Source organism: Ambystoma mexicanum, chromosome 7p (genome assembly GCF_040938575.1).
Source record: "Ambystoma mexicanum isolate Mex_15411 chromosome 7p, UKY_AmexF1_1, whole genome shotgun sequence".
Lineage (NCBI taxonomy): Eukaryota > Metazoa > Chordata > Amphibia > Caudata > Ambystomatidae > Ambystoma > Ambystoma mexicanum.
The window spans coordinates 461,769,937-461,797,120 of NC_090939.1; the positions used below are offsets into that span (position 1 = coordinate 461,769,937).

The 27,184-nt window shown below is 48.4% G+C and overlaps 1 protein-coding gene across 1 annotated transcript in view; it reads right to left on the minus strand.

The window, feature by feature from the left end:
• Window positions 1-27,184, minus strand: part of F5 (coagulation factor V) — a 1,375,529-nt gene that overhangs the window by 57,724 nt on the left and 1,290,621 nt on the right. The window contains exon 24 of the mRNA XM_069636481.1: window positions 2,569-2,751. Within this exon, the coding sequence (XP_069492582.1) occupies window positions 2,569-2,751 (183 nt within the window). The remainder of the gene's footprint in view (window positions 1-2,568; window positions 2,752-27,184) is intronic.

Genomic DNA, 27,184 nt, shown 5'->3' on the forward strand with positions numbered 1-27,184 from the left:
TACGTCCCCGGACGATCCATTACTGAGAACCTGTGTAGGCTGCATCACGTTATTTATAGTTCCGAGAGAAGACCACAGAAACTTGCGGTGACATCACTGGATGCCACCAAAGCTTTTGATTCCGTGAGGTGGGAATGGCTATATGCTACCATGGCAAAGATGGGAATTGGTCCCGTATTTCTGAAATGGACCCAGCTGGTTTATGCCAACCCCACGGCAAGAGTTCGAACTAATAGAACCTTTTCTGCGAAATGGTCCCTACACAGAGGCACCCGCCAGGGATGCCCCCTATTCCCCATGCTGTACATCATCGCAGCCGAGCCTGTAGCAGCCTACTTGAGACAGGAATATGGAGATGTGGGCATCACCATAGATGGGACAACTCATCTCGTCTCCATGTACGCGGACGACACCCTATTATATTTGCAAGACCCCGAACACCTCCTACCCTACATTCTTGAAACCCTGGACAGCTTTCATAAGCTTACCGGGATCCAGATTAACAAAAATAAATCTTGCCTCTACCCCCTAGCCGCACTACACAGTGATCATTATGGGTCCCTCCCTCCCCTAGATCTCGAATGGCAGGCGACATCGTTTAAATATCTGCGGATAACCATACATCGGACCCCCGGCACGGAACATATACTTAACACCGTAAGGGCCAAAGACTCTCTCTCGAAGTCCATGGAATTTTGGGGGCGGCTTCAGCTCTCGGTGGCCGGGAGGGCGGGCCTTCTTAAGATGGTCGCCCTGCCCCGCCTATTGCACTACTTCACTAACATTCCCTTCTACATCCCCCCGGCGTTCTTTAAAGAGCTCAACAAGCTCTGTAGGGGCTTCCTTTGGCAGGGAGGCAGGCATAGGGTGGTATTGGAGACCCTCCAGAGACCATACGAGAGGGGTGGGCTGAAGATCCCCAATTTTGAACTTTATTTCCTAGCCAGCCAGCTGAGACACATTGTGCGGTGGATGGCTGACGAGAGCACAACAGACACCCGCCTCCTCCAACCGGCCCTCCCCCAGCTATTACTCAGGGATCTGCTGTGGACCAAGAGGAGTGCTCTCGAACACTGCCCTTACCTCGTCAAGCTGGGACTCCGACTCTGGAAAAGGGCCTGCAAACTGGTCGGGTCTGAAGACCCATACTCCCCACAGATCCCCATTGCAGCACTCATGTCCAACCATTCCTGGGGGCAACTTGAGACCCGTACACAATGGGAGCCCCTCGGGGTGGCCACGCTTGGGGACCTTATCCAGGAGCAGACGGTTTTAGCCTTCCCAGACCTTAGTGACGCCACTGGCCTCCTGGCCGGGCAATTCCTGCTGCACAGTGCGGTCATACAGGCCCTGACTAGCAGGTGGCCTGTCGCTGGCGAACTGAATGACGAAAACAAATGTATTGAAACGATTCTTAATGCCGCCAAAGGGGGCCACGAAACCTCACGTATTTACGAGGCCTTACTATGGGGCTCCACCAAAGAGGACCTCAGATGCCGAGACAAATGGGAAACCGAACTGAATCTGGTTTTCGAAGACAAAGCCTGGGGCGATATAACCCACTACCATAAAAAAATCTCCCGGAACACCCGCTTACAGCTCATTCAACTGTACGTCATGAACAGAGCGTATCTCACCCCGGAAGCCATATCCAGATTCACCGGTGCTACCCAATCATGCCCCAAATGCAGGGGTGACCAAGGTTGGCATGACCCACATGTTCTGGGGATGCCCAGTGATCAGAGAATTCTGGACTCAAGTGAGGGATAGAGTGGCCGGTGCAGACATTGACATTGAAGTGGACGAGCCCTCGGCATGCATCCTAGGCAGGTTTAGGCGCAGCAGGGAGAACAAACCCCTCAACAGGCTGAGAGACCTTATTTACATAACTGCCAAGAGGCGCATAGCCATGGGGTAAAAGAATCCCAAAGGCCCACCAATGCCCCTATGGTGGGGGGACCTTACAAAGTGGATCGCAGCGGAAACCGCGGCATGGGAGACTGTGATCCAAGTGCAGAGGCTTGACTCCAGCGAAGAGCTACACCGCTGGGTGGCCTCAACTGTACCCTTGTTATACCCTGAATCACAGGAGAGCGAGATAGCTGGGGAAGGCGACCCAGGGCCGAGCATGGACTCTTGACGAACCTAATGCTTACTGTGGTCTTGGGGGGGAGGGGAGGGAGGGGTGGGGGATAGTTGGGGATTTAATTTTTCTTCTGATATGCTCAATCATCACCACCGATGCCTGTTTTACTCTTTGTTATTGTTTGTAATGAAACTAATAAAATATATTTTTTAAAAAAAATACGCTATTTCTGCTCAGCGGAAATTGCGCCAGATTACTACCGGACTTGTGATGAGGCCATACATCTAGTTTCTTCTGCTAAAGGTATAAATAAACAGTATAACAAGCAATGTTTCAACATCTACCTATTCAAAAATGTAACAATGACGTTCACTTCATTTTCTCCACATTATAGATAGTTGTAAAGAAAATGGCAAGTTACAGAACTCTTGCAAATACATATCATATAATCTTTTTTCTTTTGTCTAGAACCACAACTATACCTTTTCCATAGAAGTGGAGTCGTCTATGAAGGACTTCCAGTCCCTTCCATTGTCACTGGAGGCGACGGCATAGGTTTTAAGAAACAATTCCGATGTAAGGGATCTGGCGCCTTGGGTTATGATTCCTGTTATTCTCTTGGACTGCAGAAGATCAATCTGAAGCCACTGATGGTTGTTGTTTGACTGTGATGCGAACATAAAGCGTGGAATCATAAATAGAAGAAATAAGAGCAAAGGTTTTATTTAAAATATATCAGATGATAAACAGCCAAACTCAATGTTCCTTTTTAATTGCACATGTCTGCCTTGTATTACTCGCTATACATATAAAATATTCCAATACAAATGTCTAATTCAGAATACAAAAGAAAGTGTGGTCGAAAAAAACAGCACAATGCACCTCACAAATGGATAGATAATGCCTTTGGCTGAGGTAAACATTAACAGATGAAATCTGGTCTGACATACACTGATAGTTTAAAATAACATTGAAATTATGGAAAATTAGTACATTCACAACATACATTAAGGCTGGGCTTGTTGACACATCAAATAGTGGAATACACCCATGCTCTTAGGATATTGTAAGATATCCACAATTAACCCAGCCGTATTATCTCAGTATTTGTTTGGAACTGAGTAATCTATTTATGCTTAAATGTGATTCATGAGAATGATGTGCTATTTATATGGCGCTTATGCCCATGCGCTGTGCATAGAACTTTATTACATACATTAATCATCCCAACCTAAATTGGTATTCATTTATTGACCTCAGAAGGATGAATGGCTGAGTTGGTCTTGCTGGGAGTCAAACCTGCGACCTGCAGATCACACAAAGACCGCAGCTGCGCGCCTTCAACCCGCTGAGCTATCTTACTGGCTGATTAGCCCTGCTGTCACATTGAACAAGCACAATGGACTAGTGAGAGCTATGGGGGAGAATTCCAAGGAACGATTTAAAATCTGTGTTGATAAGATCATGGGGACAAAGTGTTGAAATCCAAACAATAGAAATCTACTGGGGCGAAGAAATTAGACCAAAAACACTTGAGGGAGGGTGACCGACCCTCTGGCCTTTCGGGCTACAGCCTTGTTGTTTCTGCTGTCCCGAGCCATTTGAGGGACAATCAATACACTTGCACTAGTGGCACAGTTGAGCTAATCTTCTCACCTCCGTATCATCATTACCCTCAACTCCCCCTTTCCCATCCGAGTCGTTAATTTTGAGAGACGTCCATCTCTTTGAGAAAACCCCTTCCTAGGTTTCTTCCTCTTTTCTTTGATCCTCCTACTAAGGTGCAGGTGTAATAAGGCACTCCCCTGTCCCACACTCTTCCTGTGATTTTTGGTGTTTTGTGCATGTCCACGTTGGGGTTCACCCGACTTCTTATGGTGACCGTGAAACGGTTCAGATTCTTACAAAGCTCCTAATTGGTACGCTGTTTTTGGCACGAGAACATGTAATTTCTTATTAGGGGTGAGTATGCCTGAATGCACAAGCACACACCACTGCTCACCAGAGGTACCTTTGAGAGCCTGCATGGTCTCCTGAGTGCATTGTTATGCAGAGAACAGACCCAACAATTGTTCCAGAGGTTAAGCAAGACCTGAAGGAGATGCTTAGGTGTGATCGTTCTTTCAGGGCCAGGATGCCTCTCAGTCCATTGTTTGTAATGCCACTGAAGTTCTAATCTACATGACATGGGCAACAGAATCATCATAGCCGAGAAGGTTGGGGTTAGTGATTCTGAGAATTTGGGGCATTAATAAACCTGACATACTGAGAGGTTAATTGTTTTTGAGTGTGTTTGTATGAGTCACAGGAGCAAATTTGATATATTTATTTTTAACATTTTTGTAACACCCAGACCCTGGGGTATCACAGCATTTGGTACAGAGATTCACGTGTTGCTCGCATTTATCAAACAGTCAAGGTTTTACTAGCTTTTTGAAGGCAGTGTAGGATTGTTTGTTTCAAATAGGCGCGGGCAACGAACTCCAGAGAGTCGGGGCGTGACGCAGAAGCTGACACTGCTGGCTCTTTTGTTCTTGAAGCAAGGGGTAACACCAATGCTAGGATCTCGACCTTATTACTCGCACAGGGAGGTTCTGAGAGATACAATTGACAAGGGAAAGGGGAGCCTCCTTGTAGATACATCAGTGCGCTATAGACAAAGTACACACAGGCTTTGATGGGGAGCAAATGAGTCTCACGTCTGGTTGGTGTGATGTGATCCATGCGTTTTAGGCCCAAGGCGGCGCAAAGTGCTTTGTTTTGCAGTAGTTGGAGTTTGGACAGGTTGGCAGCAGAGGTGCCCATTAGTAGGACATTGCAGTAATCCAGTTGTGTCAGAATAAGTTCTTGTGCAAGTGTGAGGCAGTTGCTTGGTAAGAGGAATTGCCTACTCAAGGAGATGAGCCTGGCAGTACAGGCAGTGGCTGATACTAGGGCAATAATGTGCCTGGTCATGGACAGATCAACTTCAAGGTGGACCCCCAGAGTTTGGATTTGTTTCAGGACAGGGATGGTAGTACCGTCAATGCAGGAGGTGAAAGAAGCATCCAGGTGCTTAAGCCGGTAAGGGGAGTCGACTATGAGGAACTTCATTTTATCATCATTAAGGCACAAGTTGTGGGTGGCCATCCAGTTTTGTGTTGTACTGTACACTCTGTTGAATGTGGCAGTGTCTCAGGTGTGATAAATCAGGAAGAATATTTGAGTATTTGGGAATCATCCGCAAAGTTAGTGTAGATGATCTCCTGGGTATCAAGCAGATCAAAGAGAGGCTTTGTGTAAGTGTTGTAAGGAGTAGGTGAGAGGCAGGAGCCTTGTGGGACACCTAGTGGTGCAGGGATGGGGTCGGCTGCAGCTTCGTCAATGAATACACTAGTGGTGCAACCAATGAGGAAATATTTAATCCAAGAGGTGGCTTCAGGTGAGAAATGGAAGTGTTGGCTGAGTGATGGCAGAGGATATCGTGGTCAACTAGGTCAGACGCAGCTGAGAGATCTAGTAGGAGGAGGATGGCTAGGTTGCCTGAGTCACAGATCTTATCCATTGGATTTTTAAATAAAGCAGGGCAGTTTCCATGCTGTGCTTAGGGCAGAAGCCGGATTGCCTTTTTCCGAGTAGGTGGTTATGCTCCAGTAACTGTTGGACTTGAGCATAGGCCAGGCAGTCAATAATTTTGAGCAGGAAAGGAACTATGGCGATAATTAGTAGGGATCGAGGGTCTAGAGAGGGTTTCTTTAGGGGCGGTGTGAACCAGACAGGCTTGATACTGGAGGGCACAGTTGTGGGATATATTGACCCAACTCATCTGTACTTCCCCACATCACCAAGCTGCATTTCAGCAGAAACAACAAAATGACTGTGCAGGCTCCTGTGAGTACCATGGCCTCAAAACTGCGTTTTGCAGCGCCAAAAAAATGTCTGCACCATCTTGCCAAGCACCTATTGGGCAGGATGGAACAAGGGGGAGCACTGAGGAAGCCAGCCAGTGTGTTCTTCCATGTACAAAAGAAATAGAGTGAAAAAGCAGCGCTGCGTTGCTGCCAGCCCAAAGTCCCCATTGAAAAGGGGGTATTTTACCTTAAAATGATGCTGCTCTGATGCTATTTTTATCTGTTCTTTCTCAAACTACTGTTAGTAATAAGGCCCTGCCAGGTCCATTCATATCCCCATTGTGCTTTAACAAAACCTTCATTTTCCGCTGCACGGGAAAAAGCTTCACTTTTAAGTTACAAAGTGTTAATGATCAGTAATTCAAAGAAGCTCCAGCTCTGGGCTATGTCAATTTCAGTGCATAGGTGGTTCAAATAAACTACTACATAAAAGACAATAACTATGGCTGCAAAACAGTGCGGGAATCCAGATGGAAAGTCAAAAACCGAATTTGAAAGCAAAGTGCTAGCAGCTTGCACCACATGTGCAAAAATGGGCTTTGCAAACTAAAGGAGAAAAATGCTTGTTTGAGAGTACTATGTTGAACAAAAACTTCATCTTGCCTAGCAATGTGAAAGGGGATTGTACTGTGAAAATACAATGTATGGAAATGTTCTATTCAGCAGATTTTCTTCCAATTCAGAACAAAAATAAATACAAGTAAATTAAACTTCAGTGGCTGCATGGGGGAGGAATCAGCCCAAGACAGTTTTCTGCTGAGAGGATAACAGAAACAAAAGGGGCCCTCTCAGTAGATACTAACACCCCAGTGATAATTACTAGGTTGGACAGAATCTGGTCTGGGCTGAACCCTCTGACATTGGAACTTCCAGGACACGGATGTGCAAATTGAGTAAGGGGCAATAAACCTTCAATCAAGCTGGGAAAACCCCATCCTCGCTCTGGGGAAAGTGACAGGTGGTGGTAGCTGAAAAGAAAATAAATGGGCCAGTGTAGGACAAAGGATGACCATTTGTTTCAAAAGACTATTTTATTAAGAAACTTTGAAGACGGTTATCTTTGCAAAAGGACTTTGCAAAAATGTAAAAATGTAGTAGTTTAAATGTGATTTTTGTGGCTTTCAAATAAGAGGTCTTGGCTGTCAATTTCATCTAGGGGACACGAACGCCAGAAGAATGTGAATCATGGGGAAAGGACACATGATGGAATGTTAAAAATTAACAGAAATAGGCCCCATGATAGTATGTACGCACGTGTAAAGTCCCTGAATTTTTGGCCGAACATTTCACACTGAAAATGACCAAAGATTATTAAATGTACAAACTAATGTCTCACAGATATCAGAGTTGGCCTGCAATGGCCTTCATAAAATATGTAACCTGGGGGCGTGGCCTGGAGCGCCAGCGATGTGGCTGCTCCTTTGATGGCCTCCGATCAGGACCCGCAGCATCCGGCGAAAAGCTAGCCTTTCTGCGCCCATCTAGCAATAAAATCCTCATTATTGGCTACGTTAGGGGCTATGGCACTCAGGATAGTCATCTGGGGCTCCTGATCCTCTGGGAACCCCCGAACGGACTGGATTGTTGTTCTCCCCCCCTAACCCGATGTGTTGCTTCCAAGATGGCCGTCGGGAGAAGCAACCCTCGTCAGACGGCGAAGGCAGACAGAGATGCAACTGCGACCCTGTCCTATGGAGGGACGAACGATGAGGGGAGATCCAAATAACTAGCTCCTGTAAATCTGGACCTGGACCGGCGATCCAACAAGATAGCGTGCAGCCTCCCTCCCCCTCTTCCAGCGCAGGCGAGAGTTCTGACGAGATCCTGAGGAGCGACGGTCTTCCCCTCCGCCGTGCGCCCAGCCGGGTGAGAGGGTGCAGCCCTGAATCCTGGAGAGGCTGCTGTCCCGCGACACCCTGAGAGGTGTCCTCGCGGCTCTGGAGGAGAGCGGAAACCGTGGCGCCAAAGTCCCGGTAGCCGCCTCTGAAGTGGCGTTCGGCCCGCTCCGGCGGCGGAGCCAGCAAACCCCGGAGGCCTCTGACTCAGACGGGGTGAGAGCCTGGCCCCTGCGGCCCCCCGCGCCCACACCCCACAAGTCCAGCTGCGGGCTGTTCGGCCTGGGCTGGTGTTGAGGCTGGCAGAGAGAGGAGGTGGCGCTGAGACATGGGAAGACGGCACGAGCGCAGCACGAGGGCAGAAACCAAGCGACTCTTGGGAAGAACTTCGGAGGCCCGAGTTCTGGCGGAGGCCCCCTGGGCGACATCCAACCAACTCCGGCAGCTGAGCGGGTGAAGCCGGGAGGCTCCCGCTATAAACGAGGTGAGAGCCCAGCCCCTGAAGTCCCCACGCCGAGACCCTGAGAAGCCATTCGCCTGCAGTGGAGGCCCCCCTAGCCCCTCCAGCTGCCTCACTGCCAACATCGACCTGAGAGCCCTCCCTGTTCAGGCCTCTGTGAGTCGTCTCATCCTGGCCCACGCGCCATAGCTCCTCAGCTCCAGCCCAGACTAATCCAGATCACTTGACCCCTGGAATCACGGCGCGAAGCTCGCATTAAGCCGCTCAACCCAATAATCTCCTGGGGTGCCCCAGCCCACCTTTCTCCACTCCAGGCTCCCTTCACGCGGAGACCAAACCTCGCTAAGGAACACTGGACATTCCCCCTCCGCTGAGACCAGCCTAGCAGTGCTGAGGGTCTCCTCCAGGCAGACCCCTGATCACCTATCTTAAAGCACTCCTCTCTACGGGATACCAGCCCCCTGGCACACTGAGTGTTTACGGTGTGGCCCATTGAAGACCCACTGGCCGGACTCCCAATATAAGGTTGCATGACAGCCACGATGACGAAACCTGTTAAAGGAACCAAGCACTCCGATATCTCCACCATGCTGTTAGCAGCAGACAAAGCTAAGAAACCGGACCCTCCCAGGCTTACCCCGCAGAAGTCCCGGGAAGAACAGGGAAATTTGGCAACGAAAGGAGATATTCGGCCTTCATGCCTGATATTAAAAAAGAATTCAGATCCTGCATGGCCGAGCTCACCACGAAACTGGAGCAAACAGACCAACGAGTCACAGAGGCAGAGCAGAGGCTCGGAGAGGTTGAGGACCTGACCCAGAGTCATGACGCTACCTTGATAGAGATGCAACGGGCGATTCAGGCTCTCCAGAATAAGAGAGAAATACTAGAATTCAAGCAAGAAGACCTGGAAAATAGGGCCCGAAGAAACAATCTTCGCATCCGAGGTGTCCTCTTGACAATACAAGACAAAGACCTCCCAGAATATATAGGCAACTTCTTTCAAGCCCTTCTTCCTCAGATGGACAAGACCCAACTTATCCTTGACCGCACCCATAGACTGCGCCCAAGACGGGGGGTGGACTCTGACACCCCCCTTATGTAATAACTAGAGTCCATTTTTATACCACGAAGGAAGCGATTGCAGCAATTGTCCTTCCTAAGTTCCCCACTCCAGATATACCAAGATCTCTCCCTGATGACCCTACAAAAAAGGAGGGCCCTTAAACCCCTAACCCTATTTCTGCAGAGCCAAAAGATCCGGTACCGGTGGCTGTTCCGCACTGCTCTCCAATTCACCTACCAGAGAACCCAGCGCTCGATAAGCCACCTAGAAGACGCTGAATCTATCCTTCACCCGGCCTCTCCAGGAAAGTCGGCCTCTCATAACCCGTCTTCCACTCCTGACGGCCCAAACCGGTCCCCCGAGCTGCTGCCACAACCAGCCTGGTCAAAGACACATAGACGCCGAAAATAAGATAGAGCCATGAGGACCTGCGTTCAAGGATCAACTACCCGCAGATGCATGAAAGATAATAATAATGCTGCGGGCCCCGAGCGGCCCATACCCCGCTCCGAGGTGTATGCCATCATCCTACCCTTGGAGACAAAAACTGTTAAGTCCAATTATCCCAGCCCCGTTGGCTATGGAGATGAAGAAGGCCCGGTCGGCCATGGGAACCGCCAACCAGGAAAAATCGGCCTCCCGCAAGACTACAAGTTTACCCTCCCGTTGGAGAGGTCACAAAACGCGACCACTGGAGAACCACATTGTCACCAAGCCCTTAGATGATGCCTGAAACCCACAGCCCTCCCCCCCAGAAGCCACCCCAGACATTGATGGAAGATCATGAGGCCCCACAACCACACCTAAAAGTGAGTTTCCTGACGCTCAACGTCAGAGGCTTAAACGTGTCGCAGAAGAGGAAATCCACGCTACGGCGACTACAGGGTGAAGAGGCCTCAGTTGTATTCCTTCAGGAAACTCACCTGATCCCAGCTGACTTCACTAGGCACCGCGACAGACAATTCCGTTACAGTTTCTGGCATCGAACGGCACCAAGAAGGGTGGGGCGGCGATACTCGTCGCTAAGGCACTTAGACCACAAATCTTGGACATTTTACTCTGCCCAGAAGGCCGCTTCGTAGCAATTAAATGCCGGATTTACGGCCAACTGTACTCTCTCATCTCGGTCTACGCCCCGAATGATGAACAGGAAGAGTTCTACTCAGCCTTGGAGGGTGCCCTCCTGCCATTCGTTGAGGGACAGACAATAATAGGGGGAGACTTCAATGGAGCCCTAGACCCAATCAAAGATAAGTCTCACCCCCCAGCCCGTAAAGACTATAGCGTGGCGACAGCCCTACTTAAACTTTTCCGAACCCTGGATGTGGTGGACACTTGGAGAGTCTTGCATCCTGAAGTCCGCGACTACTCATTCTATTCTTACGTACACAGAGCCTACTCTCGCATCGAGTTGGCTTCCCCCCAAGTGATGCCTTTCATCGACGATGTAATCATGGGTCCCAGAATCCTATCGGATCATGCCCCGGTCATTCTAACACTGAGAGCCCATGACCCAGATCTGCTCCCAAAACGCAAGTGGTCCCTATACGACCCGATCTTGAAAGACATGTCCTTGAGAGACGTGGTAGCGAAAGCTATCAAAGATTACTTCAAGGAAAATAAGAACAAAGACACCTCACCAGCTAATACATGGGACGCAATGAAAGCAGTAGTGAGAGGGGTCCTAATCTCACAAGGAGCGGCTTATCACAAACAGAAGCGACAGTCCCTCCAGATCTTACAGGATGAAGTAGAGAAAGCGGAAGCTATATGTAAAGCAAAGAACTGGACGCCCAGGACCCATCGGGCCCTGCGGATAGCTCGGAAGAAGCTGGAAGCACATTATGCTGAAGACAGAGCCCAGATCTTAGCCAGAACTAAGCAAAGCTACTACGCCAAAGGAAACAAGGCTAACAAATTCCTGGTGGAAAAGCTGGCAAAAACCAGAAAGAGAAACGCCATCCTGGGCCTCTGTGATTCCCAGGGCAGAGTCCAATTCGCAGAGGGAGACAAACAGCGTATTGCAGTAGCTCATCTCACAGAGACGATGACAGCATCCCCGAGATCGCCCGAAGAGCAGCTCGCCTACCTGCAAGACGGAGAGCTTCCCCAGTTGGCTCCTACGATAAGAGATGAGCTAGAGACCCCGATCACAAGTGAAGAGGTCGACAAAGTCATCAAGAGTCTCAAACCAAGGGCCCCGGGTCCAGACGGATTCTCGACCCGCTTCTACAAAATCCTCCGCCCCCAGCTGGTGACCCCCCCTAACATCGCTCTTTAACTCTTTCCCCGCCTCGGGGACAATCACTCCATCAATGCAGGAATCGATCACTGTCCTCGCCTTGAAGCCGGGAAAAGACCCCAGAGATGTCAGGGTGTATAGACCTATCTCCCTACTAAACTTGGACGCTAACATATATTCCAAAGTCTTGGCTAACCGATTAGCGAAGGTGCTCCCAGACATTATCGACCCAGACCAGACAGGATTCATATTGAACAGATCCACTGCAGATAACATACGCAGGGTCCTGAATCTGGTCGAAGTCACTCAGCGAGACGCGCAAAAATTGGTGGTACTGGATCTGGATGCGACTAAGGCCTTTGACAAAGTAGACTGGTCGTTCCTCCGACTCACCCTAGAGTCCTTTCACTTCTGACCCTCTTTCCAGAAACTCGTCTTGGCGAACTACCAATCACCGAAAACCTTTCTCCGCGTTAACGGCTCTCTATCTAACCCGACCCCTTTATCATGCGGAACCAGGCAAGGATGTCCCTTATCCCCCCTGCTCTTCGCCCTGATCATTGAGCCACTGGCCCAACGGATCCGACTGAACCACAGAATCAAAGGCCTCCAAGTAGGCCCTACGCAACACAAAATAGCACTATAAGCGGATGATGTGATGTTAACCATAACGGACACAGCCCAATTGTTGAGGTCCTCCCTGGCAGAAATTCATCGCTTTGGTAGAGTGTCAGGATTTGGGATAAACTTTGCGAAATCATCAGCGCTAGGAGTGAGACTGGTGCAGGAAGATAAGGATTCCTTCAGAGCAATCTGCCAGATCCAACTTAGCGAAAAAAGTCGATCCCCACCTAGGAGTACAGATCACAGCCCGGCCAGAAGAGACCTATCAGGCGAACTTTCAGACGCTATTCAAGACCTTGGAAGGAGACCTCAATCGCTGGCTCTCACAGGAGATCTTGCTGCTGGGCCGCATAGCGGCATGTAAAATGAACCTCCTCCCACGGCTTCTTTATGCATGCTCTGCCCTTCCAGTTTTGATCCCCCGGCGCCCACTCCTGCTCCTCCAGAGGAAGGTACTACGCTTTATCTGGAAAGGTAAAAAATCAAGGATCCCATTGAGAACGATGCTGAGCAGTCCGAACCTAGGAGGCCTGGGGGTCCCGCACCTCCAGAAATACCAGATTGCGGCCCAGCTAGCTCACACCCAAGGTTGGACTATCAGCTCGAACGAACAGACCTAGATGGGTAGAGATTGAACAATCCCGCTTACCCCTCCCCCTCCACTTCCTCTTACATCTCCCTCCCGCCCTACGGAGAACCTGGCCGGCCACCCTATCTTCCATCAAGCACACTCTAAAAGCTTGGGAATGGACACGTAAACAGGGAGGCATCCCAAGAGACCTAGGCCCAGCCTCCCCAGTATTTCATAACCCGGCGTTCTCCCCAGGGGCCCATCTTGCAAACTTTAAGAACTGGATCGCCGGCGGCCTCAGCTCCCTAAGTCAGCTTTTTGAGGGGAATCGACCACTCACCTTTGAACAACGCAAAAATACCCTTGGCCTGACGGAGACAGACAGATACACATATGCGCAACTACGACATCGGTGCTCCCATCCAGCAACACGCTTGGCAGCGACACAAGACCTAGACCCTACAGAGCTGACAATCACAGACCCCCCACACCGAGGACGAATTTCGACAATGTACAAGCTGTTGCAGACAAATTTTCTCATCGCTAGAGCAACCTACATGAACCAATGGGAAACAGACCTAGGACACTCGATAGAAGACCAGGTCTGGTTAGACATTTGGTCTTGCACGCAATCCTCCTCCTTCTGCATCACTAATCGAGAGTGTGCCCACAAACTACTGCTAAGATGGTACTACCCGCCACTCCGACTACACCACTTCAACCAAACTTTGGACCCCCGATGCTGGCACCGATGTGGCCTCCAGGGATCTTTCATTCATATGTGGTGGTCTTGATCAGTGATTGCAAATTTCTGGTCCCAATGCATCGCTACCATAGCAGACATAACTGAGATAACGCTGCCCTTGGAGCCAGAACCAATTCTATTAGGAGCCCCGATCCCAGGCATATACCCAAGATCGGGCAGAAGGGCCACCCTCCTAACTCATCTGCTCCTGGCCGCTAAAATCACGGTGGCATGAACCTGGAAATCGCCCGAAGGCCCTCTAATGATCCGATGGTGGCTGAAACTCTGGGACATTTTTATAGCGGAAAAGATTACGGTGGCGAACAGAGGCCTCCTTCACCGCTTCACAAACATTTGGTCTCCAGTGACGGACTACGACCAGATCTATCCAGTTCTAACTTTTAAGCCACAGGCTGTAGTAAACACTCTATTGGCTGAGAGCACAGAGATGACACAACAAACAGAAGAGCAAGATCTGGAAGTTAACTGAGGGTTAACGGGAATGGGACTGGCACGGGGGGAGATGATCAGTGGGATGGATAGATTGCTAAGAAATAATATGGTAATGTACTTTTCTCCTGTGTGTCGACCAAAAAATAAACGTGTTTAAAAAAAAAAAATATGTAACCTGTTTATGTAATTTGCTAAGAGACTTCAACTGTATAAATGTACCATTTGTGGCAAAATTGGATTTTAGCTAAAGTAACTGTGGGAGGTTTTTGAACATTGTAAAACAGTTGCTTGGGGAGGGGTGCTTTTTACAAAGTTGTTCAAGGGTCCTTTTGCTCCTTCGTAAGAGGACTAGTTCCTGTGAGAACCAAGTGTTTTTAGGTTTATGGGGTTTGGGAATGTTTATTTTGATCAGTGCATGCAAGTCAAGCGTGTGGTGCAGGCAAGCATGAAATTGAATGGGCAGATCGTGTGGAGAGTTGTTCTGGGCCTGGGCGCCTGATCTGAGCATGGCAAGGAGTGAGGGCTGTAGAATTTCATGTTTCAGATTGTGAGTATTACGCACACGTATAGGGTTGGCAAGAGATTGAAGTGGATGAGGAAGTGATTGGACCAAGGTACTGCATTGATGGCTGATAAGTCAATGGATAGATTAGCCGTGAGGATCCAGTCCAAGGTGCACCCTTTGGAGTGGGTGGGTGCGTCTATCAGTCGGGAAAAGTTGATGTCTTCAACTGCTAGTGTAAGCGCTGAGGCTTTGGGGTCATAGGCATCGTTGTATCCTAGGTGAAGGTCACCCAGAATAATACATTTGGTCGTGGGTTCCATGAAAGCCATGATAAGGAGTGGTATGTCAAGGTCTGAAGAACTGTGTCCCTGAGCTGGTCGGTAGGTCAAGAGCAGGTTGAATGTGATTTGGGGGTCTGTGGTAAGCTTCCTTAGCAGCATTTCATACCCTGGGGTGATGAGTAGGGGAAGGGTCTGATCTGTAAGAAAGATTTGGCTATTAGGGCTACATCACCTCCTATGGCGTTCAGGCAGTCTGACAACGCGGCATAACACAGGTTCGAATCCCGATTGCGTGCTTAGAAACCACTCTCTAATATTAAGCGACTTATAAATGAACAACAAAATAAACAAAATAAATTTGGATAGTGTGAGCACCTAGAGAATGGACACTGATCAGGGCTCATTTTAGAGACTCTGGTTGCTTGGCTAGTGGTTCGAGGCAGGTGAGGGTAGGTGCCTGTTGTAACATATCAATATGTAGTGGGGTAGGAAAGCTGGTCCGAGAGCCTAGTCTTGCCAGCCTAATGGTCCCTAATAATGGAAGGGTAGAGAGGGTCGTAGGAAGAGTTCTAACCGGAAGTCTGAGTCGCTGGGTTGACCTCAAGCAGGGGAGGGAACTGTCTGATTCCTGAGTCTGCGAAATGGGTGTTTGGCTACTAACGTGTGAGATTGGTAAGCTATTCCTACCTATGGTATCATGGCGAGGTGTGAGAATGGGGGCAGTGGAGGATGAGCCAGGGCAAGAGCGAGCCAGGCTTGGTTTGTTGGATTGGTTGCTGATGGACGCTGGTATGGACCTATGCTGATTGGTGTTGGTACCTATCGCTTCAGTGTGGTGTGCATATTGCGCAGAGAAGGCGTGTCGCAGCAGAAGAACTGCTAGTACGGGTCCAATGGGCATCCCATCACATGGGGTGAGATGGACAGGGTACAGGTGGTGTGTGTGGAGCAGCGAGTATGGTGCTCCCAGTGAGCCTAACATAGAGGGAATGAAAGGAGTGGGGTGTTGGTTGGCGGAGTGGTCCGCACTGGGAAGTTGCGTGGAAACATTAAGGAAGAAAGGATGGTCTGATGGAACTGTCCTAAGGCCTAAATGTGTCATGTCAGGCAATGATAAACTGGAAAGCGGCTGGTGCATAGCAGGCGGAGGCAGGCTAAGACTCCCGTGGATTTTGTGGGTCTGCTGCACAGCAGGTGTGCTCAGTCTGGGTGTGTGGCATGGGATTGCATTCAAAATGGGATGAGAAGTGGACAAAGAAGGCATAACAGTAGGGTGGGATGGCTTAGTGGTCTGGGAGCGGAGAAGGTAATGCTTCGCCTGAGTTATTTGCCTGGAGGCAGCACAGGGAGTAGCATGGTTAAGCAGGTAGCGAGATAGTGAGGTGCTACATCTGCGGTCGGCAGCATGCTTATGGGATGGCATTACGCTCGCCATGAGTGGGCAGTAAGTGTAGGAGAGATCGGTTACTGCCGTTAATACCAAAAACTTGGAATAAAAAAATGTCGAATGCACTTTTTATGGGCATTCGCGAAGGTAAAATATAATGAATTCCCATAATGTCGAACAAGGGGAGAAGGGGTTGTGGGGGTGTCCCCCAGTCCATTTGTCCAACATTAAGGGAATTCAGGGGTTGCGCGGTGTCCTCCGCTTCCATAATAAGGAAAGTGGGGGAAAATTAAAGTAAAAAAAAAAGAAAGCTGACCCTGCGGCAGACATTCTGCACGACAATGGGGAGGAGGAACTCACGTTGCAGGGAAGGTGCTGGGGTAATGGAGAGCAGGTAAGTGCGCTGCCGCAGGTAAGATTTAGGGGTAAAGGGGTGGATGGGGAGAGGGATTGCAGGTGGGGGTAATCTGTGTGATTATTGTACGCCAAACATTTTCAAATTCAGAATTATTTCGGATTTGAGATTTTCTGCACTGCAATAATCACATAGATCCGTTACTGGAAGAGATCGAGTGGCTTTGGCTGTGATCTGGCACTTCGAAGAGTACATATACACTGCAGTACAGTGGTCTGCATAAGCAAACCCTAGCAAAGTGGGTAGGAATCTCATCGGGAATGAGAGCGGGCCATCATTAGGAGAGATAGTAAAACGTTGTGACAGGCAAGTACAAGCGAATGAAGAGCACGGGCTCGTCTTACATTGGCACTGAGGAACTGGACTAGGAGACAACAATACAGCAGCAGCATCTGTCGTCCAGCGGGTCTCGGGAAGGTGGTAATCGCAGCATTATATCCGGGCAACATGGCAGACACGGCCAGACAGGGCCTGACAGGGATTTTCAATGGAAGCCTTAAAAGCCTCCCTTTAAAGAGGGCCGGCATCGCGATACACAAATTGATGTGGCGAAAGCACCTCAGAGGAAGCCCCCCCATACACCATACTTTTGTCTGACCACAAAATGGCGGACTAAACGTTTAAGCCATCGGGCGCTGCAACAGCAACACTAATTGCAACCAATTACGAACAGAAAAATAATAACGAGGAACACCTGGGTAGCCTCAGGAAAAACAGAGAACACAGGGTCAAGAGATAGAGAAATTAGGGAAAAACCAGTCACAATTAGAGAAGCCAAAGGTCCATATATGCCATGCAGTACTCTAATCAAAGTGATCTCTGCCTCCATTAGTCGGCACTCTATGTCTGTGGAGGACCCCCTGAAATTTTGTTTTCGGCGTTATAAAGCTGAGATGAAGAAGAAGGTTGTGGCTTTTCACAATGAGCTGCAAATTTGAGAACTCCAGACTAAGAATACTGGCACTCAGTTTCTTGAATAGCTCATGCACAGAGAGGGCCCACTGGGTTATCTGCAGCGGTTTGTGGTTAACTCTCTGGTATGGGACTATTTGAGGCTGAAAATGAACGTGGTTAACAGCTAAGAGATCACGTGGCATGGATTAACGTCCTGCGAAATCAGCGCTATTGCATATTGTGCGGCGAACCTTGTCTGGAAACAGCCAGACATCTTTTGATGAAGTGCAAGTCCCTGCTTGTATTGAGAACGAGTGCCCTGAAGGCAGTTGGTATTTGTGATGGCATAGAGGAGAACGTGCTTTTGTTCCTCTTAATGAGCAGGAGCAATGAACCCTGCATTATATTGTTTAGTGTGATGTGGAAAAAGGTAGCACTGATACATCAGCATCAGCAGACCCATCACCCATACTCTGTGGTGTCCCTCAGGGATCCTGGGTATCACCTACACTATACAATATATTTACAAAGCTACTATTCGATCAGCTGAACAGCTTGGGTGTCATCTACACCAACTCTGCAGATGACACTCAAGTCCTAACCCCCCTCACAGGCTGTTATGACCATGACTCAAGACTACTGAACAATATCTATCTTGAAATCCAAGCTTGGATGGCCACCAACTGTCTATGCCTCAATGACGACAAGACTGAGTTAATGATCGTAGGTACTCAGGCACGATTGAACAAACTTGACACCAGGTACTCATCGTTCATCATTGACGGTAATATAATGAATGTTTCCAAAGAGATAAAAACACTGGGAGTCTACCTTGACTCTACACTTTCCGTCAAAAAACAAGTCAGCAATGTAGCTTCCTCCACTGCCTACACTAATAAACTGATCTACAGCTGCAAATCTTACTTATCCACAAGTAGTTGCCTAACGTTAGCAAGAGCACTTGCACTGTCCAAACTCAATTACTGCAACACACTCTTCCTTGGTTCCTCTGAACACAACTTAAACAGACTCCAGGTGCTCCAGAATAACTCCCTGAGAGGAGCACTCAGTCTTCCCAGATCCTGCCATATTTCCACTCACAGACATAATGCCAACTGGTTGCCCATCCGCGACAGAATCACTTTACGCACTCTGGCCATCACGCACAAATGTCTCACAAACTCATCACAGAAATATCTGTCCGACAAAATTTGTAAACAGCTTCCAGCATGCACCATCAGATCATCTCATGCTCACAACCGGGTGGTACCAAGATTCAATCTAAAAACAGCCAGAGGAGCCAGATTCCCAGTCCAAGCTGCTAAACAATGGAATTCTATCTCCATCCCTCTCAGACAAGAACCCTCCTTCCTCGCCTTCAAAGCCAAAATAAAAAACTGGCTGAGCAGTAAGCCTCCTCCCTAAGATCACAGTACTATGCTCTTCTCACCACCACCTATTTATGCATTGTTCACTGTCTGTATTGTACGGGTCACCCTTACTATTGTATATTATCTCTTCTACTGCATTGTACATTATCTCCTGCCTTCTGACCCATCTGTAACCAGGGTGCATCTCGCTATCCCCACACCTGATGTAATTTGCTTTTCCTCATCATGTATGTAACCACTAAGTTTCTCAAGCGCCCAGTTACCTCAGGGTTTGGTGCGCGATATAAATAATAAACAAAAAAAATAAAAAAAATACAGAAAGCCCTAGAGGTGCACTGAGAAGAGTGGGATTAGAAGGGATGGTGTGGGTGACCAGTCTCTACTAAACTCGCAAACGGTTCAGTTTTGAATTGAACCATCTAGAAAGTGTCTTCTTTTGTGAGTAATTAAATGATTTGTTGGTGCAGTGCTGACCAAGGTAGAGTTAATCCAGTAATAATGTGGAGTTGCTCATCTGGCGTATTTGTTGGTGGGTGCAGTAAGATGATTGGTTTGTTTGCTTCAAGTTTTTTTTTTTTTTAACACTTTCTTTGTTAGCACACTTGGTAACACATGTCACATTAAAGGAAGATAACAGAAGGAGCAGAGGAGCCAGGCCAGAGGGGCCCTGGTTTGGGTAGTAACAAACACAGATGGAGGAGACATGAGTGAACGGTGATGTAGATATTGTAGCCCATGCTTGCGGGGTTCAGTATCAGCGGGAAAAGTTTATAAGGATTGCATGGTTCAGATCTCACCAGACGATGACATTGTTCATAGAAGGTACAATTTAAGTGGGGCCCATATATCACTTGGACGAGATTCGGGTCGATGCATATGTACCCATTGTTCTTCCATTTCGTTAGCCCACACCCTAGGGTACACACCCTAGGGTACACCCTCTGTTAATCCTAGTTGCACTGTAATCTATGTAATATATGTAATTAGAAAGACTGTTAATATGCTGTTACCGTAAATTTTGTAATGCAATCTCTCTGTATTTTTTTTGCAACCTTGTACAAATTGCGCCCTGATGCCCCCGGGCCTGATGGACTGCGCGTTATAAATAAACAAATACAAATACAAATACACATCCCTTAGCCAATGGACCTTATTGGGGGTGTGTGTACTCGTTCATCTCAGTAAAATACAGCGTTTGGCCAAAAGGAGGCACAGTCGTACAAGTGTACGCGTGTTAATCGAGGACGTGCCAGAGATATGGAGCAAGCACAGTAATGGTAGGGGATCAACAGTTTTACAAGTCATTTCAGACAATGGGCCTCATTACGAGTTTGGAGGCAGCCATGCCCTTAAGAAGGGCATGGCTGCCTCCAAACTAGGGTCCGGGTCTATGGTCCCTGAATGGGGAAATACCAGGCCATTCTGACCGGTATTTCCCCATTCAGGGAACCCGGACCTTGACAATCCCCATTCCCATTTGAGCCCCTATAGGGCTCAATGGGAATGGGGAGCATGCTAACAACGAGCCCGTTAATGACGGGCCCGTTGTTAGCATGCTGGTCCCCTAGCGGGACCCACAAAGGACGTCTGGAAACCTTGTAATGAGGCGGTGCAGGGTTAACGGCGCCGGAACATTTACCAGCGATGTTAACCCCTTACCGCCTAAGTTGTAATGAGGCCCAATGTTTCACATACATCTTTCCAAAAGGGCATGAGCTGGGGGCAGTACCATATCATATGAAAGTACTTAGCATTAGGAAACATACAGCTTGGGCATACCCCAGTCCCCTCGTTAGAGAATGAATGTAGTTGACCTGGGGTATAGTGATATCGGTGCAACACTTAGTTGTATTAGTCTGAAACGAGAATTATACTACACCTTGGATGTTTGTGCACACGTATCAGCCCAGAGATTGTTGTTGATATCTAGTTGGAGGTCCCCCGGCCACTTAGCCCATTGTTGAAGTGTGGTGTGTCAGAGTGGGTTTGAATCAGATGGTATAAGGACGACACCCGGCTACGGCTGTCACATGCAGTCAAAGCAAACCCTAGCAGTGCATCGTTCTCAGGCTCGACCAGGAAGAAGTTGCAGTTTCTTACATGCTTTACATAAGCTAGCATATTGCAATCACTGTGAGGCCGTACTGCGTACCAGTCCTAGTATATCTGTGGTCTCAATGAAGTTACCCCTCTCACTCTCACCCCCCCCCCTCCAAGTATAGCGATTCTAGTATGTGGAATCTGTGCCGTATCCAAACTCCTCGGGAGCCGACATCCGCCTGTGGTAGGTAGGGAATGCAATTCCAAAGGGGGACGTTTTCATGGTATGGAGCAGGAATACTTACCTCCCTCCATACTTTACGTCAGGCCAGTGCTGTGAGTCAAATCAAATCCACAGGTCAAATCCACAGTCATTCATTAATTTGGCAGGGAGAATTTGTGAACGGCAACACCGCAGAGTGTCTCTCGAGCTGTACATGAGGGGAGGGGGTGAGTTGGCATCAAACCAGGAGGTTGCAAATTGTGCTTGTGCAACCATCCAGTATAGCTGAAAATTTGGGGCTGCAAACTCTCCCCTATTATATGGTTGTGTTAATGTATTCCATTTCAACCGTACTGCTCCGGAGTGCCAGACAAATTTACAAATTTCGTTTTCCAATTCCTGAAAGAATAATCTCCCAGACCACAACGGTACATTGAGGAAAAGATATAGAAGCTTAGGAAGTACTATAATTTTCAGAAGCGCTATCTTACCAGCGATTGTGATGGGTAGGTGACACCAGCGTGTGCGCTTAGCTTGCAGTTTAGTCATGTATACAGTGTAGTTGTGGTCGTGTAGCATAGGGCTGTGTCATAACACTGTCACCCCCAAGTAGTGTATGGTCTCTGGCGCCCACTTGAAAACCTGTAGATATGGAGGTGGAGTGGTTGCGTCCGTGAGGGGGAAAAACTCAGACTTGGTACAATTTACTTGGAGGCCTGAAACTTCTCCAAAGTTCAGGATATCTTGCACAATGGGTTTTAAGTGTTCACTGGGGTTCCATATATACAACAACGAGTCGTCCGCATAAAGGGAAATTATTTGCTGTTTTCTCCCTATTCTGATTCCTCAGTGTTTATGTTTGAGTCGTATTGCATCTGCGAGTGGTTCGATAACAATAGCAAATATCAGGGGGTATAAGGGAAATCCCTGACGAATGCCTCTGCCTATCTCGAACTGCGAGGAGAATAACCCATTTGTACCAACCCTGGCAACTGGTGACGTGTAAAGGAGTCGTAAAGCTTCAAGAAACCCCTGTCCAAACCCGCATTTTGACAACAGCATACATGAATTGCCAGGACACGGAGTCAAACACCTTTTGAATATGTAGTGTAGCAGCTCCCCCCTGGACTCTCGGGTCCATCTGTGCAGTTATGTTAAATATGCGCTGCAGAGTTAGTGCTATGGACCTTCCGGGGATTAAGCCCGACTGGTCCGGGTGAATGACGTATGACATGCATCAGTCGATTGGCAGTATTTTTGCGAATATCTTCACGTTTGTATTGATTAGGGAAAGGGGGCGATACGAGCCGTATTGGTCCACTGGTGTCTCTGGTTTCAACAGTACCATGATAAATGTCCCACGCATGCTGCCCAGACTGAGGCACAAGGACAGTAGGGGGCAAGGACCGCCTTGTAGAGCTTATATAATTCAGCTGTGAGGCTGTCAGTCCCTGGGGCCTTTCCGGAAGGCAGGCAATTGATTGCCTGGATAATGTCGGAAAGAGAAATTGGGATGTTCAGTGGGGCCCTGGTATTTTGTGAGAGCTGACTGAGCGGCAAGGTGTCAAGAAACATTAATTTCTTCTTCTTGTGTGTGTGTCTTTGTTGGAATAGAGGTCCATATAGAATCTTGTGAACACCTCATTGATGGCTGTGGGTGTGTGCGCTAAGCTACCCGAGGTGTCAGTTACAAAAGGAATGCACCCACTGCCACTTTCACGATGTGCCATATGGGTAAGCAGTTTACCAGGGCTGTCGCCTTCCCTGTACTTCCTAGCTGATAGTGGCGCATCAGAAAATGTAACTTCTCTCTCAGCGTGCATCCTAAAGGTGTCTATGGCTTCCTTGATCTGTGTCAACGTGGCAGTTGGGGGATTAGTAGCTAGCCCTGGTTCCAGTTCCTTCAGTTTGCTCTCGCATTGCACTATGCTATGTCGGATTGCTTTGAGTGCACTGAACTCTGCAGACATTTCGATCCCTCTAATGTAGACCTTGAAGGTTTCCCAGATTTTTCCGGGAGAGGGTACAGATCCCACATTTGTTTAAAAAAAAAATTGTACGTGGTCATCAATAATGGATGCAAATACAGCATCTTGTCATGCCAATGGTTTAAATCGCCAGTTTTTACGTGGTCTGGGAAATGTTGGAAATGTCAAGGAGATACTAACTGGAGAGTGGTCAGAATAGGTGCGAGTGAGCATGTGCATTTCTTTAAAACCTCCAAGGAGTGTGGATCAGAAATGAGCCACATGTCTATGCGGGAGGAGTCGTCGTGAACCGATGAATAGAAGGAGTAAGAGTGGTCATCGGCATGTAGTGTTCTCCAAACATCTATCAGCCCTAGCGAGTGCATGTCCTCTCTTATTGTGTGGGCTGCTCTTGTGAGTACCCTCTGAGCATGGGTGGATCTGTCTAGTTTCAGGTCTAGGATGGTAGTGAAGTCCCCTCCGCACATTAATGGGATCAGTGGATAGCGGGCAAGTTTCTCCATCACGTTAGTGTAAAACTGAGGGTCGTCTATATTAGGGCCATAGATATTCATCAGTACCACCTGCCTCCCTGCAAGCGATCCGTACACCAGGACATATCTACCCTGAGGGTCTGCTATTGCATGTTTGCACTGCAATGGAAGGGACTTATCCACCAAGTTCATGACTCCCCTGGATTGCAAGGAGTAGGAAGTGAAGTAGCGGTTCCCACCCCAATTCTTAGTGAACCCTTCGAACCCTATACAAATATAGGATTTTAACCTTGTGTCGATCAACATATAGTTGTATTTTAGAGCATATGATTGAATTACCTAGGCCACATATTTTCCAACTAAGGCAGGTTATGTCACCCATCCCGATACAGATTGTACAGTGTCACCCCTTTCAATATTTTGACTCAAACATACAAAAATCTTGGAGTGTCCATCTGTTCCAAGTGCTTTTTTAACAACTCTAACACCCCCCTCCTCTCCCCTCCCGCACCTCCCACATAACTGGGGTGATGATATCCCATAGAAAACACTCCCAACTATGAATGCAACATTGAATGGGGAAGCTGATGCACAGGCTCACCCGGTCCATCGCTGGACTTAGATACAGAGACAAAAAAAAGGATGAGTTTTAACATACTTCTTGCGTAGTTGTACTCCAGGTGGGTAGCATATTTACCGTTCACCAGAGTGTTATGGAGGAAGGCTCTCCTTTAATGATTTTGGTCAAGGCCAAAGCAGCAGCCGGGGCGTGTAAAACTGACATCGTAAGGCGATTGCCTGACTGTGCAAGGGCTGAAAAAGAGTAGTCTACTTGCACAAATACAGTAATCAGGTTTAGTATACCAGGTTCAGGGTATAGTAAGGTTTTGTCCAAGAACTTCATGGCTTTGCCTAGTATCGTGAAGAAGATTTTGTTGTTCCATTCGACTTGTAGTTTGGCGGGATACAGCATTGCGTATTTCAGGTTGTTGTCTCGAAGCCGTTACTTTACCGCCAGGAAGGATTTCGTCTCTTGCTAAACCGCCACTGGAAAGTCAGGATAGATGTGTATCCTGTTTGAACCCAGTAATAGGTCTCCCTGTTTGTGGGCTGCCCGAAGGATAGCATCCTGATCGCGGTAATTGAGTATGTGGGCAATTATAGGCCATGAAGGGGCTCCAGGTTTAGGTTTGGGAGCCAGGGACCTATGGGTTCGTTCAATGGCAAACTGCGGTGATAGTGTTGGGTTCCCAAGAAGTGGTAGCAGGGTAGACTATCCATTGTTCCAGGGAGGATTCGGTATTGCTTTCGGGAACCCCTATAATACGAATTCTATTGTGGCAGGATCTTGATTCCAAGTCGTCGTCCTTCTTTTCAACTTGGAGTACTCGCCTGGGGAGTGTCGCCAGTTCACCCCTCATGGTGGACATTTCATCCTCCACCGAGCTCACCATTGTCTCGGCCTCTGAAATGTTGGTCTGTCTTATCGATACGTGTCTTGATGGAGTCCATGGTGCTGGTCATATTGTCAGGGTGAGCCCGTGGTTTGCGCCAGGCAGCGAGCGAGGTAGTACCCAACAAGAGGAGTCTAGCAGTACCTGCAGTCTGTCATGGCCAAGTGTATTTGTTTTTAAATAAGCCCTGATGGTCTGTGAGTTGCAAATAGTTTAAACGTTGCCTCAAGATGGCTGCCGGGGTGTCCACAAGCATGTCTACCAGAAGCGTTTCCAGGTGTGGTGTAGGGGGCCAGGCAAGTTAGTGTCCACAGTAAATCCAATCGATGCTCTGCCAGTAGCACGGTGAATGGAGGGTTAATATGCAGGTAGAAGTAGATGCGCAAGTAAGTGGGGGGCCGCTTAGGGCACCCTTCACTGCAGGTGTCGCTAGGAGGGATAGAGGCTCTGTGAGTTCTTCAATGTTTCCCCTGTATCAGAGTGCTGCTGGGACTCTCTTCATTCGGGGCTTACCTCCATCTAAACCTGCCTGCTGTGGTATTGTAGTGCGGCGCGTGCCTTGTCCCTCAGGGTGTTTGTTCAGCATATCCCCTCCAAGACAGCAGAGTGGGAGCACCGTGTAGAAGTAGAAGTCAAGGTCCTCTATTCACTAGGGTCCGAGAGGGATGTGCCCCCGACACTCAGTGCGACATTCAGCAACAGCTTGGCCTTGCAAGCTGGTGGGCGGTGTAGATAATCCCTCGCCTGCCGTATCTCACTGGCGTAGCCTCAAGCTGCCAATGCCAGCGATGTGGCATGGCAGATGTTCCGTCACCCGCAGGGTGTTATTTCAGCGCGTTCCCACCAGACCTTCAGGATGGGAATGCTGTGTAGGTGCCGGGAGCCACTTTTCGTCTGGCTCTAGGGCGGGTTGTGTCCGGGCTATGAATGTAATCCACAGCAGTATTCGGGCCTTGGAGGATGATGGGTGGCGCAGGTCGTCTCTCACCTTTCGTGCCCCAAAAGCGTGTCAACTTCAGCCGCTCGTACCTCACCTTACAAGTCACTTGACGGGGTCGGGAGGGCATCACAGTGTAGCTGGTGTAGTCGGGGATGCGCCGGTTGGCTTCTGGTATCCCGTAATCTGCTAAGAAAGTATGTTTCTGTCCTTAGACAGCGCCAGGTGCGGGAGCTCTAGGATAGAGCCACCATCTTGGTCACCGTGCAACAGCATCCCACACTTGCTTCAAGTTTTTCTGATAGAGTGTTGATTCATACATCTTTCAAGGGCCTGTTCAAGTTCATGGGTCCTCAGAATGGTTCAACGAGTAGTGGTGCCTCTGTGAAGGTTGTGAATGGAAAGGATAGGTGATCTTCCTAGGGAAGGTGGACTAGCGAGCAGAGCGTGTTTATGTTTGCAGAGATGAAAATGCTATCTAGCATATGACCAGCTCTGTGGGTGGCATTGTTAACATTTGTTTGAGGTGTAGTCTGTTGAGGATTAGCTGTGAGGGATCTTGTGATACGACTGTCTTCTTTCTCAAGCCAGATGTTCAAATCCCTGTGTATTGTCTGTTATTGGTGCTCAATGAAGAGGTTGGTGGCTGAATCTGTGAGTTTGTCATTGAAGACTAGACTGTAGGAAAGTGGTCTGTGTATGAGCAGAAAGCTTATTGATGAGGTGTGAGAGATCGAGCAGAATCATTCAGGCGATTCATAGTCCAGGATGTTGTCGACAGAGGGAGTTGACACTTTGATACGGTCTCTGGACCAGTGCACTCCCTCCACCTCTCCTATTGCAACAATTGCTGCATTACATCTTGCAGCATGGAGGAATTATTTAGCGGATGACTAGCACAAGGGGAGAAAACGGCTTGTTGGTGAGAGGCGCCAAGAGGTGTACAGGATGCAAAGCCACTGAAATTAAATCTGAGCCAACTAGAATTCTGGACTCTATAACCATGACACCATACATTAGCGAGGGAAAGACCAGTATTCACATAGTTAGGTCCCTCAATCAAACTTAGCTAACTCACCATTAACACTCGAAGAACAGGCATCTGAGATCTGTATTGTAAGATTCCTTACCTTTCAGCCCATTGTGAGTGATGTTGCTGCTGTTGTACTCTGAATCATATTGGCAGCAGCATCATCATAGCAGAAAACATTTGGGTTTGGGATT